Here is a 19,474-nt window from a genome sequence, read left to right on the forward strand (position 1 = left end):
ATAGTTCTCGAACCCGTAGGGTCCGCATGCTTAACGTTCAGTGACGATCGGTAATATGAGTTTATGTGTTTTTGATGTACCGAATGTAGTTCGGAGTCCCTGATGAGATCGGGGACATGATGAGGAGTCTCAAAATGGTCGAGACGTAAAGATCGATATATTGGACGACTATATTCGGACATTGGAAAGGTTCCGAGTGATTCGGGTATTTAGTTGAGTACGAGAGAGTTACAGGAATTCGTCGGGGAGTGTATGGCCCTTATTGGGCCTTAGTGGAATAGAGGAGGAGGAAGCCTAGGAGGGGGCGCGCCCTCCCAAGCCCAATCCTAATTGGGTGAGGGGGCGGGGCCCCCTTTCCTTCTTCTCTCCCTCCTCTTTCCTACCTCTCCTACTCCAACTTGGAAGGGGGGGAATCCTACTCCCGGTGGGAGTAGGACTCCCCTATGGCGCGCCCAAGAGAGGGCTGGCCCTCCCCCTCCTCTACTCCTTTATATATGGGGGAGGGGGCAACCCATAGATACACAAGTTGATCATTGATCTTTAGCCGTGTGAGGTGCCCCCTCCACCATAATCCACCTTGGTCATATCGTAGCGGTGCTTAGGTAAAGCCCTGCGTTGGTAGCTTCATCAACACCGTCATCACACCGTCGTGCTGACGAAACTCTCCCTCAAAGCTCTACTGGATCATGAGTTCATGGGACGTCACCGAGTTGAACGTGTGCAGATCACGGAGGTGTCGTACGTTCGGTACTTGGATCGGTCGATCATGAAGACGTACGATTACATCAACCGTGTTATCATAACGCTTCCGCTTACGGTCTACGAGGGTACGTGGACGACACTCTCCCCTCTCGTTGCTATGCATCACCATGATCTTGCGTGTGCGTAGGATTTTTTTTGAAATTACTGCGTTCCCTAACAATGCTCCCCTCGGAGCCCCCTCTGGTACTTCTTTGGCCCAACAGGTGTCTTCTGGTCCAGAAAAATCACCAAAAAGTTTCACTGCGTTTGGACTTCATTTGGTATTGATTTTCTACGAAGTAAAAAACAAGCAAAAAACCTCAACTGGCACTGGGCACTATGTCAATAGGTTAGTCCCAAAAAATGATATAAATTTGCTATAAAATGATTGTAAAACATCCAAGAATGATAATATAACAACATGGAAGAATGAAAAATTATAGATATGTTGGAGACGTATCACTTATCAATCTTGTATACCTGATTCCCTGACCCCGTCTCCTGAGCCCTTCTCTTGCATCCAACAATTCTACAACTCTCAGGGTGAGTGTCTCACACAATTACGCTCTTAGTGTTGGGGAACATAGTAATTTCAAAAATTTCCTACTCACACGCAAGATCATGGTGATGCATAGCAACGAGAGGGGAGAGTTTGTCCACGTACCCTCGTAGACCGAAAGCGAAAGCGTTATGAAAACGCGGTTGATGTAGTCGTACGTCCTCACGATCCGACCGATCCAAGTACCGAACGTACGGCACCTCCGAGTTCAGCACATTTTCAGCTCGATGACGAACCCCGGACTCTGATCCAGCAGGGTGTCGGGGATGAGTTCCGTCAGCACGACGGCGTTGTGACGATGATGATGTTCTACCGACGCAGGGCTTCGCCTAAGCACCGCAATGATATGACCGAGGTGGAATATGGTGGAGGGGGGCACCGCACACGGCTAAGGAACGATCACGAAGATCAACTTGTGTGTCTATGGGCCCCTGCCCCCGTATATAAAGGAGCAAGGGAGGAGGAGGCCGGCCCTAGGAGGAGGCGCACCAAGTGTGGAGTCCTACTAGGACTCCCTAGTCCTAGTAGGATTCCACCTCCCATATGGAATAGGAAAAGAGGAAGGGAAAAGGAGAAGGAAGGAAGGGGGCGCCCCCCTTCCCTAGTCCAATTCGGACCAGACCAAGGGGAGGGGTGCGGCCACCCTTGAGGCCCTTTTCCTTCTTTCCCGTATGGCCCAATAAGGCCCAATACGTATTCCCGTAACTCTCCGGTACTCCGAAAAATACCCGAATCACTCGGAACCTTTCCGATCCGAATATAGTCGTCCAATATATCGATCTTTATGTCTCGACCATTTCGAGACTCCTCATTATGTCCCCGATCTCATCCGGGACTCCGAACTCCTTCGGTACATCAAAAATCATAAACTCATAATATAACTGTCATCGAAACCTTAAGCGTGCAGACCCTACGGGTTTGAGAACTATGTAGACATGACCGAGACACGTTTCCGGTCAATAACCAATAGCGGAACCTGGATGCTCATATTGGCTCCCACATATTCTACGAAGATCTTTATCGGTCAAACCGCATAACAACATACGCTGTTCCCTTTGTCATCGGTATGTTACTTGCCCGAGATTCGATCGTCGGTATCCAATACCTAGTTCAATCTTGTTACCGACAAGTCTCTTTACTCGTTTCGTAATACATCATCTTGCAACTAACTCATTAGTCACATTGCTTGCAAGGCTTATAGTGATGTGCATTACCGAGAGGGCCCAGAGATACCTCTCCGACAATCGGAGTGACAAATCCTAATCTCGAAATACGCCAACCCAACATGTACCTTCGGAGACACCTGTAGAGCTCCTTTATAATCACCCAGTTATGTTGTGATGTTTGGTAGCACACAAAGTGTTCTTCCGGTAAACGGGAGTTGCATAATCTCATAGTCATAGGAACATGTATAAGTCATGAAGAAAGCAGTAGCAACATACTAAACGATCAAGTGCTAAGGCTAACAGAATGGGTCAAGTCAATCACATCATTCTCCTAATGATGTGATCCCGTTAATCAAATAACAACTCATGTCTATGGTTAGGAAACTTAACCATCTTTGATTAATGATCTAGTCAAGTAGAGGCATACTAGTGACATTATGTTTGTCTATGTATTCACACATCTATTATATTTCCGGTTAATACAATTCTAGCATGAATAATAAACATTTATCATGAAATAAGGAAATAAATAATAACTTTATTATTGCCTCTAGGGCATATTTCCTTCAGTCTCCCACTTGCACTAGAGTCAATAATCTAGTTCACATCATCATGTGATTTAACACCAATATTCACATCTGTATGTGATTAATACCCATAGATCACATCGTCATGTGATCGACACCCAAAGGGTTTACTAGATTCAATAATATAGTTCACATCGCTATGTGATTAACACCCAAAGAGTACTAAGGTATGATCATGTTTTGCTCGTGAGAGAAGTTTAGTCAACGAGTCTGTCACATTCAGAGCCGTATGTATTTTGCAAATATTCTATGTCTTCAATGCTCTGCACGGATCTACTCTAGCTAATTGCTCCCACTTTCAATATGTATCCAGATTGAGACTTAGAGTCATCTGGATCAGTGTAAAAGTTTGCATCGATGTAACTTTTACGACGAACTCTTTTATCACCTCCGTAATCGAGAAACATCTCCTTAGTCCTCACTAAGGATATTCTTAACCGTTGTCCAGTGGTCTACTATTAGATCAAAATTATATTCCTTTGCCAAACTCAGAGGAAGGTATACAATAGGTCTGGTATACAGCATAGCATACTTTATAGAACCTATGACTGAGGCATAGGGAATGACTTTCATTCTTCTTTTCTATTTTCTGCCGTGGTCGGGATTTGAGTCTTACTCAATTTCACACCTTTGCAACACAGACAAGAACTCTTTCTTTGACGACTGTTCCATTTTGAACTATTTCAAAATCTTGATAAGGTATGTACTTATTGAATAACTTATCAAGCGTCTTGATCTATCTCAATAGATCTTGATGCTCAATATGTACGTAGCTTTACTAAGGTCTTTCTTTTTAAAGAACTCCTTTCAAATACTCCTTTATGCTTTCCAGAAGAATTCTACATCATTTCTGATCAACAATATATATTTATCAGAAAGGCGGTAGTGCTCCCACTCACTTTATTGTAAATACAGGCTTCACCGCAAGTCTATATAAAACTATATGCTTTGATCAACTCATCAAAGTGTATATTCCAACTCCGAGATGCTTGCACCAGTCCATTGATGGATCGCTGGAGCTTGCACATTTTGTTAGCACCTTTAGGATTAACAAAACCTTCTGGTTGCATTATATACAACTCTTCTTTAAAAATCCATTAAGGAATGCAGTTTTGACATCCATTTGCCAGATTTCATAAAATGTGGCAATTGCTAACATGATTCGGACAGACTTAAGCATCGATACGAGTGAGAAAATCTCATCGTATTCAACACCTTGAACTTGTCGAAAACCTTTCGCAACAAGTCGAGCTTAGTAGATAGTAACACTACTATCAGTGTCTGTCTTCCACTTGAAGATCCATTTATTTAATATGGCTTGCTGATCATCGAGCAAGTTAATCAAAGCCATACTTTGTTCTCATACATGGATCATATCTCAGATTTTGTGGCCTCAAGCCATTTCGTGGAATCTGGGCTCATCATCGCTTCCTCATAGTTCGTAGGTTCATCATGGTCTAGTAACATGACTTCTAGAACAGGATTACCGTACCACTTTGGTGCGGATCTTATTCTAGAAGACCTACGAGGTTCGGTAGTAACTTGATCTGAAGCTTCATGATCATCATCATTAGCTTCATCACTAATTGGTGTAGGAATCACAGGAACTGATTTCTGTGATGAACTACTTTCCAATAAGGGAGCAGGTACAGTTACCTCATCAAGTTCTACTTTCCTCCCACTCACTTCTTTCGAGAGAAACTCCTTCTCTAGAAAGGATCCATTCTTAGCAACAAAGATTTTCCCTTCGGATCTGTGATAGAAGGTGTACCCAACAGTTTCCTTTGGGTATTCTATGAAGACGCACTTCTCCGATTTGGGTTCGAGCTTATCAGGTTGAAACTTTTTCACATAAGCATCGCAACCCAAAACTTTAAGAAATGACAACTTTGGTTTCTTGCCAAACCACAGTTCATAAGGCGTCGTCTTAACGGATTTTGATGGTGCCCTATTGAAAGTAAATGCAGCTGTCTCTAATGCATAACCCCAAAACAATAGTGGTATATCGGTAAGAGACATCATAGATTGCACTATATCCAATAAAGTACGGTTATGACGTTCGGACACACCATTACGTTGTGGTGTTCCAGGTGGCGTGAGCTGTGAAACTATTCCACATTGTTTTATATGAAGGCCAAACTCGTAACTCAAATATTTGTCTCCGTGATCAAATCACTGAAACTTTATTTTCTTGTTACGATGATTCTTCACTTCACTCTGAAATTCTTTGAACTTTTCAAAATGTTTCATACATGTGCTTCATTAAGTAGATATACTCATATCTGCTCAAATCATCTTGTGAAGGTCAGAAAATAACGATACTCGCCACGAGCATCAACACTCATTGGATTGCATACATCAGTATGTATTATTTCCAATAAATCAGCAGCTTGTTCCATTGTTCCGAAGAACGGAGTTTTAGTCATCTTGCCCAAAAGGCACAGTTCGCAAGCATCAAATGATTCATAATCAAGTGATTCCAAAAGTCCATCTTTATGGAGTTTCTTCATGCGCTTTACACCGATATGAACGAAACGGCAGTGCCACAAATAAGTTGCACTATCATTATCAACTTTGCATCTTTTGGCATCAATATTATGAATATGTGTATCACTATGACCGAGATCCAACAAACTATTTTCGTTGGGTGTATGACCATCGAAGGTTTTATTCATGTAAACAGAATAACAATTATTCTTTGACTTTAAATGAATAACTGTATTGCAATAAACATGATCAAATCATATTTATGCTCAACGCAAACGCCAAATAACATTTTATTTAGGTTTAACACTAATCCCGAAAGTATAGGGAGTGTGTGATGATGATCATATCAATCTTGGAACCACTTCCAACACACATCGTCACTTCACCCTTAACTAGTCTCTGTTTATTCTGTAACTCCTGTTTCGAGTTACTAATTTTTAGCAACCGAACAAGTATCAAATACTCAGGGGCTACTATAAACACTAGTAAGCTACACGTCAATAACTTGCATATCAATTATACCCTTTTTCACTTTGCCATCCTTCTTATCCACCAAATATTCAGGGCATTTCCGCTTCCAGTGACCATTTCCTTTGCAGTAGAAGCACATAGTTTCAGGCTTTGGTCCAGCTTTGGGCTTCTTCACGGGAGTGAAAACTTGCTTGCCATTCTGCTTGAAGTTCCCTTTCTTTCCCTTCGCCCTTTTTCTTGAAACTAGTGATCTTGTCAATCATTAACACTTGATGCTCTTTTCTTGATTTCTACCTTCGTCGATTTCAGCATCACGAATAGCTCGGGAATCATTTTCGTCATCCCTTGCATTATAGTTCATCATGAAGTTCCAGTAACTTGGTGATGGTGACTAGAGAACTCTGCCAATCACTATCTTATCTGGAAGATTAACTCCCACTTGATTCAACCGATTGTTAGTACTCAGACAATCTAAGCACTTGCTCATTAGTTGAGCAATTCTCCTCCATCTTTTTAGCTATAGAACTTGTTGGAGACTTCATATCTCTCAACTCGGGTATTTGCTTGAAATATTAACTTCAACTCCTGGAACATCTCATATGGTCCATGACGTTCAAAATGTCTTTGAAGTCCCGATTCTAAGCTGTTAAGCATGGTGCACTAAACTATCAAGTAGTCATCACATTGAGCTAGCCAAACGTTCATAACGTTTGCATCTGCTCCTGCAATAGGTTTTTTCACCTAGCGGTGCATCAAGGACATAATTTTTCTGTGCAGCAACGAGGATAATCCTCAGATCACGGATCGAATTCGCATCATTGCTACTAATATCTTTCAACTTAGTTTTCTCTAGGAACACATGTAAAAACATAGGGAAGCAACAACGTGAGCTATTGATCTATAACATAATTTGCAAAATACTACCAGGACTAAGTTCATGATAAATTCAAGTTCAATTAATCATATTACTTAAGAACTCCCACTTAGATAGACATCTCTCTAGTCATCTAAGTGATCACGTGATCCAAATCAACTAAACCATGTCCGATCATCACGTGAGATGGGGTAGTTTCAATGGTGAACATCACTATGTTGATCATATCTACTATATGATTCACGTTCGACCTTTCGGTCTCCGTGTTCCGAGGCCATATCTGTATATGCTAGGCTCGTCAAGTTTAACCTGAGTATTCCGCGTGTGCAACTGTTTTGCACCCGTTGTATTTGAACGTAGAGCCTATCACACCCGATCATCACGTGGTGTCTCAGCACGAAGACTTTTGCAACGGTGCATACTCAGGGAGAATACTTCTTGATAATTAGTGAGAGATCATCTTAAAATGCTACTGTCAATCAAAGCAAGATAAGATGCATAAAGGATAAACATCACATGCAATCAATATAAGTGATATGATATGGCCATCATCATCTTGTGCTTGTGATATCCATCTCCGAAGCACCGTCGTGATCACCATCGTCACCGGCGCAACACCTTGATCTCCATCGTAGCATCGTTGTCGTTTACGCCATGTATTGTTTCTACTACTATCGCTACCATTTAGTGATAAAGTAAAGCAATTACAGGGCATTTGCATTTCATACAATAAAGCGACAACCATATGGCTCCTGCCAGTTGCCGATAACTTTGGTTACAAAACATGATCATCTCATACAATAAAATATAGCATCACGTCTTGACCATATCACATCACAACATGCCCTGCAAAAACAAGTTAGACGTCCTCTACTTTGTTGTTGCAAGTTTTACGTGGCTGCTACGGGCTGAGCAAGAACCGTTCTTACCTACGCATCAAAACCACAATGATAGTTCGTCAAGTTAGTGTTGTTTTAACCTTCGTAAGGACCAGGCGTAGCCACACTCGGTTCACCTAAAATTGGAGAAGCAGACACCCGCTAGTCACCTGTGTGCAAAGCACGGCGGTAAAACCAGTCTCGCGTAAGCGTACGCGTAATGTCGGTCCGGGCCGCTTCATCCAACAATACCGCTGAACCAAAGTATGACATGCTGGTAAGCAGTATATGACTTGTATCGTCCACAACTCACTTGTGTTCTACTCGTGCATATAACATCTACGCATAAAACCTAGGCTCGGATGCCACTGTTGGGGAACGTAGTAATTTCAAAAATTTCCTACGCACACGCAAGATCATGGTGATGCATAGCAACGAGAGGGGAGAGTGTGTCCATGTACCCTCATAGACCGAAAGCGAAAGCGTTATGACAACGCGGTTGATGTAGTCGTACGTCTTCACGATCCGACCGTTCCAAGTACCGAACGTACGGCACCTCCGAGTTCAGCACATGTTCAGCTCGATGACAATCCCCGGACTCCGATCCAGCAGGGTGTCGGGGATGAGTTCCGTCAGCACGATGGTGTGGTGATGATGATGATGTTCTACCGATGCAGGGCTTCGCCTAAGCACCGCAACGATATGACCGAGGTGGAATATGGTGGAGGGGGCACCGCACACGGCTAAGGAACGATCACGAAGATCAACTTGTGTGTCTATGGGGTGCCCCCTGCCCCCGTATATAAAGGAGCAAGGGAGGAGGAGGCTGGCCCTAGGAGGGGTTGCACCAAGTGTGGAGTCCTACTAGGACTCCCTAGTCCTAGTAGGATTCCACCTCCTATATGGAATAGGAAAAGAGGAAGGGAAAAAGAAGAAGGAAGGAAGGGGGCGCCCCCCTTCCCTAGTCCAATTCGGACCAGACCAAGGGGAGGGGTGCGGCCACCCTTGAGGCCCTTTTCCTTCTTTCCCATATGGCCCAATAAGGCCCAATACGTATTCCCGTAACTCTCCGGTACTCCGAAAAATAGCCGAATCACTCGGAACCTTTCCGATGTCCGAGTATAGTCGTCCAATATATCGATCTTTACGTCTCGACCATTTTGAGACTCCTCGTTATGTCCCCGATCTCATCCGGGACTCTGAACTCCTTCGGTACATCAAAACTCATAATATAACTGTCATCGAAACCTTAAGCGTGTGGACCCTACGGGTTCAAGAACTATGTAGACATGACCGAGACACGTTTCTGGTCAATAACCAATAGCGGAACCTGGATGCTCATATTGGCTCCCACATATTCTACGAAGATCTTTATCGGTCAAACCGCATAACAACATACGTTGTTCCCTTTGTCATCGGTATGTTACTTGCCCGAGATTCGATCTTCGGTATCCAATACCTAGTTCAATCTCGTTACCGGCAAGTCTCTTTACTCGTTCGTAATACATCATCTTGCAACTAACTCATTAGTCACATTGCTTGCAAGGCTTATAGTGATGTGCATTACCGAGAGGGCCCAGAGATACCTCTCCGACAATCAGAGTGACAAATCCTAATCTCGAAATACGCCAACCCAACATGTACCTTCGGAGACACCTGTAGAGCTCCTTTATAATCACCCAGTTACGTTGTGATGTTTGGTAGCACACAAAGTGTTCTTCCGGTAAACGGGAGTTGCATAATCTCATAGTCATAGGAACATGTATAAGTCATGAAGAAAGCAGTAGCAACATACTAACGATCAAGTGCTAAGGCTAACGGAATGGGTCAAGTCAATCACATCATTCTCCTAATGATGTGATCCCGTTAATCAAATAACAACTCATGTCTATGGTTCGGAAACTTAACCATCTTTGATTAATGAGCTAGTCAAGTAGAGGCATACTAGTGACATTATGTTTGTCTATGTATTCACACATGTATTATGTTTCCGGTTAATACAATTCTAGCATGAATAATAAACATTTATCATGAAATAAGGAAATAAATAATAACTTTATTATTACCTCTAGGGCATATTTCCTTCACTTAGTTCCTTTTAGACCAATGAATCACGTTTTAATATAGGTCAGTTTTGTTAATACCAAAGAACGAACCGAGTTGACCGAATATGGAATAGAGAAAAAACCCGGAAATGCGGAGTAAATTCGGTTATCGGATATGGAAGACTGATTTTTTGGAAGACCGAAATGACCAGACCAAACAAACCGTACAGACTAATGCTCAGACTTATACATGTAGTTGGAGGGAGCGGTGATTATATTTACCATAAATATGCATCATTTAATAAATTTAATACGTATTAACAGTACTAAAGAAACACAAGATTCAGAAACACACAACTTTATGCAAGGAAAAATGTAGAGATACGCTTTGCATAAAACCGGCATCACAAACATCATGGATTAAAACTTGTATTAATACGAGCCTTCTTGCAGTATCGCTTCTTAGAAATACGGTATGCATGTAGCCATGCCGACGTACGTTCGAGATCCGGTCACAAATAGCGTATCGGCGACCACCAATATGAACGTAGACTATGCGTAGTACGTAGATACACCCCCAACTGGGCAAGACAGAGTCCATCTGGCCAGTAGTACCCTGCGGACCACGCCACTCGTCGCCTGGTGCTAAACCCTTTCCGTCTGCGACTGTTTCAGCAATTTAATTAGGAGCCTGATGGTCGATGGGACGACTCACGAGGATTGATTGGGGTTGGGAGCTGCTCGACTACTAGGGCTTGCCGGACTAAGTTTTTTTGGGCCTAATTCCTATATGATAACGGAAAAAAAATCTCAAGTTCTGGGTGTGCCACATCCCACCCGACACACTCTCTAACTACGTCGCTGGCTCACATGGAGGATGCCAAGGCAGTGGCCCCGGGGTTACGGCGGATATTGTAGGTCGGCTCGTGCACACGTGGATAGGCAGCGGCCAAGTTCAGACCATGGCATGGGTGCCCCCCGATGGTTGTGGAAGCCGTCTATGATGGGAAAACGACCCACCCTTTGATAATCACGGCCATGGGCACCACCCTATGAGGGCTACTTCCCGTTTTTTGACCTGATACCGAATTACTAGTAAATCCTTAGCAGTAGACAACATCCATTAATCCCGCGGGCTCACACGCTCCTGCATCCAGCCCTCGATGCTTATCAATCTTGTGTACCTGAGTCCCCGACCCCGTCTCCTGAGCCCTTCTCTTGAATCCTAAAAGTCTCAGTGTAAGTACCTCATATAATTGTGCCCTTAGTTCTTTTTAGATCAACGAATCATATTGTATTTTTTTTATGAAATCGGCCTGTTCTCTCAATACCAAAGACCGAACCAAATTGACCGAGAACCGAATAGAGAGAGAAAAAAGAAAAAATGTGGAAGACTGACTTTTTAGAAGACCGAAATGACTAGACCGTACAGACTAACGCTCGGACTTATACATGTAGATGGAGGGACTGGTGAGTATATTTATCATAAATATGCATCCTTTAATAAATTTAATATGTATTAACAGTACTAAAGAAATACAAGATACAGATACACACAACTTCATGCAGGAAAATGCAGAGATACGCTCTCCATAAAACCGGCATCATGGGTTAAAGCTGGTATTATTACGAGCCTTCTCGCAGTATCGCTATTCAGGAATACGGCAATGCTTGCAGCCATGCTCAGATACGTTCAAGATCCGGTCACAAAAAACGCAAACGGCGACCAGTATGCACGTAGACGATGCGTAGTACGTAGGTACACCCCCAACTGGACAAAGCAGAGTCCGTCCAGCCAGCAGGACCGGCGGACCACGCCACTCGTCGCCTACCCTTTCCTTCCGCCTCTCCGCCACCACCACTGGCGCGAAACCCCGCACGCATCCGTCCAGTCGAGTCTTCCCACAGCCCACGCGCCACGCGACCTACACCTCAACTTCCCATCCATTTCTCCCTCTCTCTCTCTCCAATCCGTCTCCCTAACTGCAGATTTGTCTCCCCTTTCGCCGCGCGCGGGCGGGGGAGGAATCCTTTTCTCATTTCTGTTCCGCCTCCTCCCAACTCATCCGCCGCGCCGCGCGCCTCCTTCCCCCTGTGCCTTGCCGCCGCTGGATCCTTTTCCTTGCCTTTTCCTTCCTTTTTCCCCGCGCATGCACGGGGACGGCCTCTTGTGATTGATTCACGCGCCAATGGGGGACGCGTCCACCTCCGCCGCTCCCGCCACGCCCACCTCCACGCTCATCTGCCTCGAGGACGGCAACGACCTCTTCCTCGACGACGATAGCCCCGACGGCGGCTTGGCGGACTCGCGCCTCGCCGCCGACGACGGTCTCCTGCTCCTCGACCGCGACGACGAGTACGTCGCGCTCATGCTCTCCAAGGAGGGCGCCGGCGGCGGCGGCACGTGGGGTGAGGAGCTGGACGAGTGGACCAAGGCCGCGCGCGCCGTGTGCGTCGACTGGATTGTCAAGGTGCTGCGCGCCGTCTTTCCACACCCGCCCTTTTTTTCCCCAGACGAAATTTGTTGTCAAAACCGGATCTTTGTTCAATGGTTTCCATATGCGTGCTTGTTGGCAGACGAACGCGAGGTTCCTCTTCAGCGGGAAGACGGCGTACGTGGCGGTGACGTACCTCGATCGGTTCTTGGCGCAGCGGCGAGTCGATGTACGTAATAATTAATCACCCTGCGCCGCCATTGCCTTCCTCCTCTGTTCTGCTCTGCTCCGTTCTGTTCTTTTCTGTGGTGCCGTCGAGTGTTCGATGTAATGCCTGACTCCGCATTGCCGTTTTTGGGGATCCAGAGGGGGAAGGAGTGGGCTCTGCAGCTCCTCTCGGTGGCGTGCCTGTCGCTGGCGGCCAAGGTGGAGGAGCACCGGGTGCCGCGGCTGCCGGAGTTCCGGCCGGACGAGTACGACTTCGACAGCGCCTCCATCCTGCGCATGGAGCTCCTCGTCCTCGGCACCCTCAAGTGGCAGATGATCGCCGGCACCCCGTTCCCGTACCTGAGCTGCTTCGTGGCCAGGTTCCGGCACGACGAGCGCAAGGCCATCGTCCTGCGCGCCGTCAAGTGCATCTTCGCCTCCATCAAAGGTCAGAGACCATTCTCCCGTTCCACCCCATCATCCCATCGGATCGGATCATACTAAAAAGAGCTCTCGTGTGTGTGTGCAGCGATGAGCTCGGTGGAGTACCAGCCGTCGACCATGGCGCTGGCGTCCATCCTGGTCGCGCGCGGCGGCAGGGAGGGGACGGGGACGGCCCCGAACCTAGAGGAGGAGCTCAAGGCGATCCTGGGCTCATCATGGCAGCAATTACACACCGTAAGCCCCCATCATAATAACCCCTCCCTTTTTGGAAATCTGTTGGTGAAAAGGGGCAATGATGTGTAAATGCTCTTCTCCGTGGCACAGGGGCATGTGTATTCCTGCTACAGCGTGATGATTCAGGAGGAGGACAGGTCCACGCAGTCGGGCAGGGAGGTGGCTTCCTCCGGCGTCTCTGCCGCCGCCCCCGCCGGGAGCCCGGGCACCTCCGTCGCCATGGCCATGGTCCGTGGAGGGGTGGTTGAACAGGACCCCGTGGAGAGGGCTGGTTGAACAGTAGCCGGTGGAGGAGCGGTGGAGGCTAGATGAACATGAGTCCGTGGATGAGAAGGGTCCATTCGCCTCAGGGCCAGTAGGCAGCCAGTAGGAGGAGCTGTGTGAATGTTGGCTGGAGTTCAGCTCGCACTCTAGCTGCTGCTAATTTCTGTCACCCCCCCTAGCCTTAGCCCTTTTTTTTTTCATTAGCTTGAGCAGTGATTTTGGTGGTGGTGGTGGCTAAATAGGGGGCAGGACTTGATTCTTGTGATTGTGCAATTATTGCAGCTGATTGGTAAGTTAGGATCGGAAAGATTTTGGTTTTCAGGAGATCTTTCCCATCCAGGCTTTAAAAGGCTGTGTAAAGAGGAGAGGTAGAGAGAGAAAGTCCCAGCAGGAGTACTGCACTACTGCTGCAAAGAGCTCTCAGCTCAGCTCAAAGTGAGGTGAAAAGAAAAGAGAGCACAACAAAGCCTAGGCATGATATGAGTGGGGAGCCATTTTTTTCTCCTTCCTTTGTGTACGTGTGTGTGTTTGGATAGTGTGCGAGCTAGCTGGACCTCTATCCTCTCGTCCTCTTCTGGTCACTCCATCAGTGACAAGTAATACAGTACGTAATAGTTAAGCAGATATTCATTCATTCATATGATGATGGCCTGCTTGGTTGCCTTGCCTCTGTTGGGTCATGCCATTTTGGCTCATTGCCATGCCATGCTCTTGAGATGCCGAAACAGACTGTCCTCTCCCCTCATCTGCGAGCCCCGTGCGCACTTGCTGCTTCAGCAGTGGGGGTGGTTGGTTGGGTGCTCTGTCTCGCTGTTATTTGTGGGTGAAAACAACTGTGCCCTCGCTTGCGGCCATTCTCATGCGGCCATTGCGCGCCCTGCCACCAGGTCGCCCCCGCGCTGCTATTTGCAACATTGGCTTGCTGTTCTTGCGGTGTCCGGCACTGCCTTCCCCTCTCTGAACCCACTGTATTTGGGTGGTAGTGGCATCAGGCAATGCAAAATTACTACAGTAGTACGTACTTGGACAAGCCAGCCAGGGCAGGTGAAATAGGATTCTCTCTTGAGGTTCCTCTCGCCAGCTGGTGAGGTGATTCTGATGCCCTCCCAAAGACCCAAACTGTGTAGGGTGCGTTCCTGTGAAAATGTTCAAGTACAAGGGCCGTGTGTGTCAGGATCTTGACCGAAGAAACCACCCGCCTTGCACGATCAGACGTCTGTAGATGGGTGACCAGACCTTGCGCTGCGGCTGCGTCTCCTTTCTTTCTTTCTTTCTTTTAGCCTTTGTCGATGCAGTCAAAAGCAGGGCGACATGACAGGACATTTTTACTGTTTTGACCCATTGGCAAAAGATTACCACGATTTAACCCTACTTTGAAACTTTTTTCAGATCTGACCCATTTTAAAACGTCAGCAACCGTGGCGTCTTGGTTACACGTGAGACGCCGTGCTCCCCGGCGTCTGGCCCTGGCCCACTCAAAAAAAAATAATTGCAAACGTGGCAAAGGCTAGACGCCGCAAACTTTGGCGTCTTGGCACCCTTGTACGCATGCAGCCGGCTTGTTCGATTAGTGTTTAGCCAAGCATGCAACTCTGCCGGGCCAGCAACCTCCGGTCCAACTTTTCAAGTTTTATACATGCCTTGCTAGTAGCGTCTATGAAATACGTGTTTGAATATTTCTTAAGACTAGTATGTTCATTCTTCATAAATAAAAAAATTAACTAGTATTTGAAACGAAAATTGTGGACCGAAGTCATGCAAAGTTTGGCATACTTCATTAAAATCGGATGATATTTGACAAGTTCAACTAAAAAAATAAAACTATGCGAGGTACCGGACAGTGACCTCGTACGCATGACCGCCCTGGCCGGCAGCACCTCCGTCGTCGTCTGGTCCGTCCTCATCACCATGATTCAGGCATTTACAGCGATTTGAGGTCCCGTTGGAGATGGGATGACCAAAATGTTGGTATTTTCTTCATGTTTGGATTGTGGCCACTGCAATGTCAAATCTTGGCAAACTGACCTCTTCTTTTGTTTGCAAACAACGGTGATATCTAGTCTTTCTTTCTTTTCTTGACCTGTGAACATACCAGTCTCTTTTTTTACAGGGAGTGAACATACTAGTTTTACAAATATTGAAACACGTACTCCCTCTGTCTAGAAATACTTGTCGAAAAAATGGATAAAAATGAATGTATCTAGAAGTAGAATACGTTTACATACATCCATTTCTCTGACAAGTAGTTCCGGACGAAGGGAGTATTTCATAGAAAAATAATAAGATGCAATTGGCAAGGGATAAAATTTGAAAGAAAAAAAGACTGGAGGTTGCTGGCCGGGCAGACTTGCATGCTTCGTCAATATATAATCGAACAAGCCGGTTGCATGCGTACAATGTGCCAAGACGCCAACGTTTATGGCGTCTCCTCTTTGCAATGTCCGTAATTTTCGTTTGAAATGGGCCAGGGCGAGACGCCGGAGACCATGGCGTTTCCCTGGTAACCAAGACGCCATGGTTGTTGGCGTCTCAAAATGGGTCAGATCCGAAAAATATTTCAAATTAGGGTCAAATCGTGCTAAACTTTCATCAATGGGTCAAAACAATAAAAATGTCCACATGACATGGTTGAAGTTTTTGCTCTGATGTCTTGTGCCTGGCTGGCAGCCCGTAAAAGAAAAGAAAAAAAAACAGGTCAGCAGCTATTGCTGAGGCAGAAATCACATATTTAACCTGAGGGCAAAATCAAATCACAAACTGACCTGCTCACGAATTTTTTTCACAATGGTGACCCTTTCGTGTGGCGCCCGACAGCGAGGCGCCGCATCCTACAGTGCAGCGCCTCGACCTTAGGCGTCGCACCTCCTGCCAGCGTGGCAGTCCTGGTCCAGTTGCGGCCCCATAGACAGCAGTGCAGCGCCTAAGGCTAGGGCGCCACACTGTGTATAGTGCAGCGCCTATCACTTGGGCGCTGCACTTTGACTTAGGCCGCATCGGGCCAGCCCCTCGTAGGCAGTTCTTCCCCCTCTGAGGAAGTTGCTCTCTGTAGAGAAGAGCGGCGGCGGCGCCCCCTTTGGATCCCCCCACACCCCCTCTCAGATCTGAAGTTTTGAGGCCTGGATTTGATCTCCAATCCCTCCTAGTATGTGAACTCCTCCGTTCCCTTTCTTTTCCTCCGTAAATTCGTTGCAATTTTAGGGATTTGCCCAAGATTAGGTGGAACCTTTGAAAGATCGAGGATGTCGCCTAGAGGGGGGGGGGGGTGAATAGGCGCTTTAAAATAATTACGATTTAGGCTTGAACAAATGCGGAATAAACCTAGCGGTTAATTTGTCAAGCACAAAACCTAAAACAACTAGGCTCACCTATATGCACCAACAACTTATGCTAAGCAAGATAAGCAACTATGTGATAGCAAGATATATGACAAAGAACAAAATGGCTATCACAAAGTAAAGTGCATAAGTAAAGGGCTCGGGTAAGAGATAACCGAGGCACGCGGAGACGACGATGTATCCCGAAGTTCACACCCTTGCGGATGCTAATCTCCGTTTGGAGCGGTGTGGAGGCACAATGCTCCCCAAGAAGCCACTAGGGCCACCGTAATCTCCTCACGCCCTCGCACAATGCAAGATGCCGTGATTCCACTAAGGGACCCTTGAGGGCGGTCACCGAACCCGTACAAATGGCGACCCTTGGGGGCGATCATCGAACCCGTACACTTTGGCAACCCTTGGGGGCGTTCACCGGTACCCGTCAAATTGCTCGGGGCGATCTCCACAACCTAATTGGAGACCCCGACGCTTGCCCGGAGCTTTACACCACAATGATTGAGCTCCGAACAACTCCAACCATCTAGGACGCCAAGGCACCCAAGAGGAACAAGCTCTAGGGTGTCCAAACACCCAAGAGTAACAAGCTCAAGGGTACCAAGCACCCAAGAGTAATAAGCTTCTCAGCTTCTAACTTCCACTTATCACGTGGAGAACTCAAACCGATGCACCAAATGCAATGGCAAGGGCACACGGAGTGCCCAAGTCCTTCTCTCTCAAATCCCACCGAAGCAACTAATGCTAGGGAGGAAGATGAGAGGAAGAACAAGAAAGAGAACACCAAGAACTCCAAGATCCAGATCCAATGGGTTCCCCTCACATAGAGGAGAAAGTGATTGGTGGAAATGTGGATCTAGATCTCCTCTCTCTTTTCCCTCAAAAACTAGCAAGAATCCATGGAGGGATTGAGAGTTAGCAAGCTCGAAGAAGGTCAACAATGGGGGAAGAACACGAGCTCAAAGGATAAGGTTGAATGGGGAAGAAGACCCCCTTTTTATAGGAGCTCCCGAATCCAACCGTTATGTGCTCAGACCGCGCACGAGCGGCACTAACGCTCAGGGGAGCGGTACTACCGCCCGGGCGGTAGAACACAGAGACCTGAGCAAAACAGAGGGCAAGGCAGAGCCGAATGAGCGGCACTACCGCTGGAGCCAGCGGTACTACCGTTGGCCACAGCGGTACTGCCGCTTGGCCCAGCGGTACTAGGGGCGGTAGTAGCCGCGGTACTACCGCACACGAGCGGTACTACCGCTCCTATTGCTGCTACTACTGCGGCTGAACCCGACATGAGAAAACCACGTCTCGAGTCGAGGCGGTACCAGCGCGGAACCGGAGCCGTACTACCGCTTATGGCCATGGGCGGTACTACCGCTGTGGGACAGTGGTACTACCGCTTGTGGCGATATGCGGTACTGCCGTGCCGGTCCAACGGTACTACCGCATGTGCCAACCTTATGCCATTTCCGCGAGAACAAGAACACTCCAAGGAAAACCAGAACTGCCATAACTTCTGCAAATGAGCCCCGAATTAAGCAAACTCAAGCTTGTTGGATACAAGACAACGAGTAGCATCAAAACAGCTTTAGGTTATAGTAAGAAGAGGCAGGGGAGGTATGCCTAAGAAATAGAGGAGTGAACACTCCAAGAGAGAAGAACCGGCATAACCTCCAACATCGAAAACATCATAGAAGAAGCAGGTGAACTCCGTTTTTGATGAATCCGAGCTTGTCATCAAGATGACCATAAGCTCCAAATCTCACAAAGAGAACCAAACAAGAACTAAGAAAGATGATGCAAGGATGCAATGGTTTGAGCTCTCTACGAATGATACGATCAAGTTACTCATCAAGAGCCCCCCTTGATAGTACGGCAAGCGAACCTAAAACCCGGTCTCCCAACTATCATCATGAGACCGGTAAAATGGAAAACCTATCAAGGGAAAACCTTTGCCTTGCACATGGTCCACTTGAGCTAGATGATGACGATCTTGACTCCCTCAAGTTGGACCACCTTTCTTGATTACGTTGGCTCGATGAAGACTAGTTGATTGCTCCCACATACTCCACTATGGGTGAGCCACTCTTCCGCACATCTTCACAAGTCCATTGTTACCACAATGGACGGCAAGCTTCAAGCATTTGATCTCTTCGTGATGCTTCACTTGGACTTGCACACCACAACATAACCCCACAAAGAACTCTCACAAAGATCATGGGTTAGTACACAAAGCGTAATTGACAATGCTTACCATACCATGGGATCGCTTGATCCCTCTTGGTACATCTTGTACGCTTTGTGTGTTGATCAACTTGATTCACTCTTGACTTAGTCTTGATCAACCTTGAATCTTTCCAATTGTCTTCATTTGGATGATGTCTTGAAGGTAAAAATGAATGATCACACAATCTTCTTCTTCAAGACATGCTTGAAATAAGCTCAACACTCACATGACCAATCTTTGGATAATTCCTTAATAGCACCTTGGTCAACTCATAAACTCCTTGAAACCAACACATGGACTTCAAGAAAAGCCTATGGACAAAACCTTCAAATATAACTAAAGGCAACCATTAGTCCATAGAGATTGTCATCAATTACCAAAACCAAACATGGGGGCACCGCATGTTCTTTCGACCTTTGATTTGCTTGGTTTGGATCTTTGTTTGTCCAAGATTGTGTGTTGTGATGGAGGATGTGTAGTCATATCCGGTAGTATATGATTCTTGTTAGTGAAACCTAGATTGTTTATT

General features: G+C 46.4%; 1 protein-coding gene across 1 annotated transcript; it reads left to right on the forward strand.

Moving 5' to 3' along the window:
* Positions 1 to 11,636: 11,636 nt before the first annotated feature.
* Positions 11,637 to 13,947, forward strand: LOC123093068 (cyclin-D5-3). The gene is made up of 5 exons (XM_044514954.1): positions 11,637 to 12,279; positions 12,386 to 12,472; positions 12,610 to 12,898; positions 12,980 to 13,128; positions 13,219 to 13,947. Exons 1-5 carry the CDS (start codon positions 11,998 to 12,000, stop codon positions 13,402 to 13,404), a joined length of 993 nt encoding a protein of 330 aa, XP_044370889.1. The 5' UTR covers positions 11,637 to 11,997; the 3' UTR covers positions 13,405 to 13,947.
* Positions 13,948 to 19,474: the final 5,527 nt, after the last annotated feature.

The sequence above is a fragment of the Triticum aestivum genome, chromosome 4B, assembly GCF_018294505.1.
Source record: "Triticum aestivum cultivar Chinese Spring chromosome 4B, IWGSC CS RefSeq v2.1, whole genome shotgun sequence".
Lineage (NCBI taxonomy): Eukaryota > Viridiplantae > Streptophyta > Magnoliopsida > Poales > Poaceae > Triticum > Triticum aestivum.

Excerpts from the sequence above, each read along its gene's own strand:
- LOC123093068 (XM_044514954.1), top strand. The coding sequence starts at position 11,998 with ATGGGGGACGCGTCCACCTCCGCCGCTCCCGCCACGCCCACCTCCACG. Across the intron at positions 12,899-12,979 it reads CATCTTCGCCTCCATCAAAG|CGATGAGCTCGGTGGAGTAC; the intron begins GTCAGAGACCAT and ends GTGTGTGTGCAG. Across the intron at positions 13,129-13,218 it reads CATGGCAGCAATTACACACC|GGGCATGTGTATTCCTGCTA; the intron begins GTAAGCCCCCAT and ends TCCGTGGCACAG.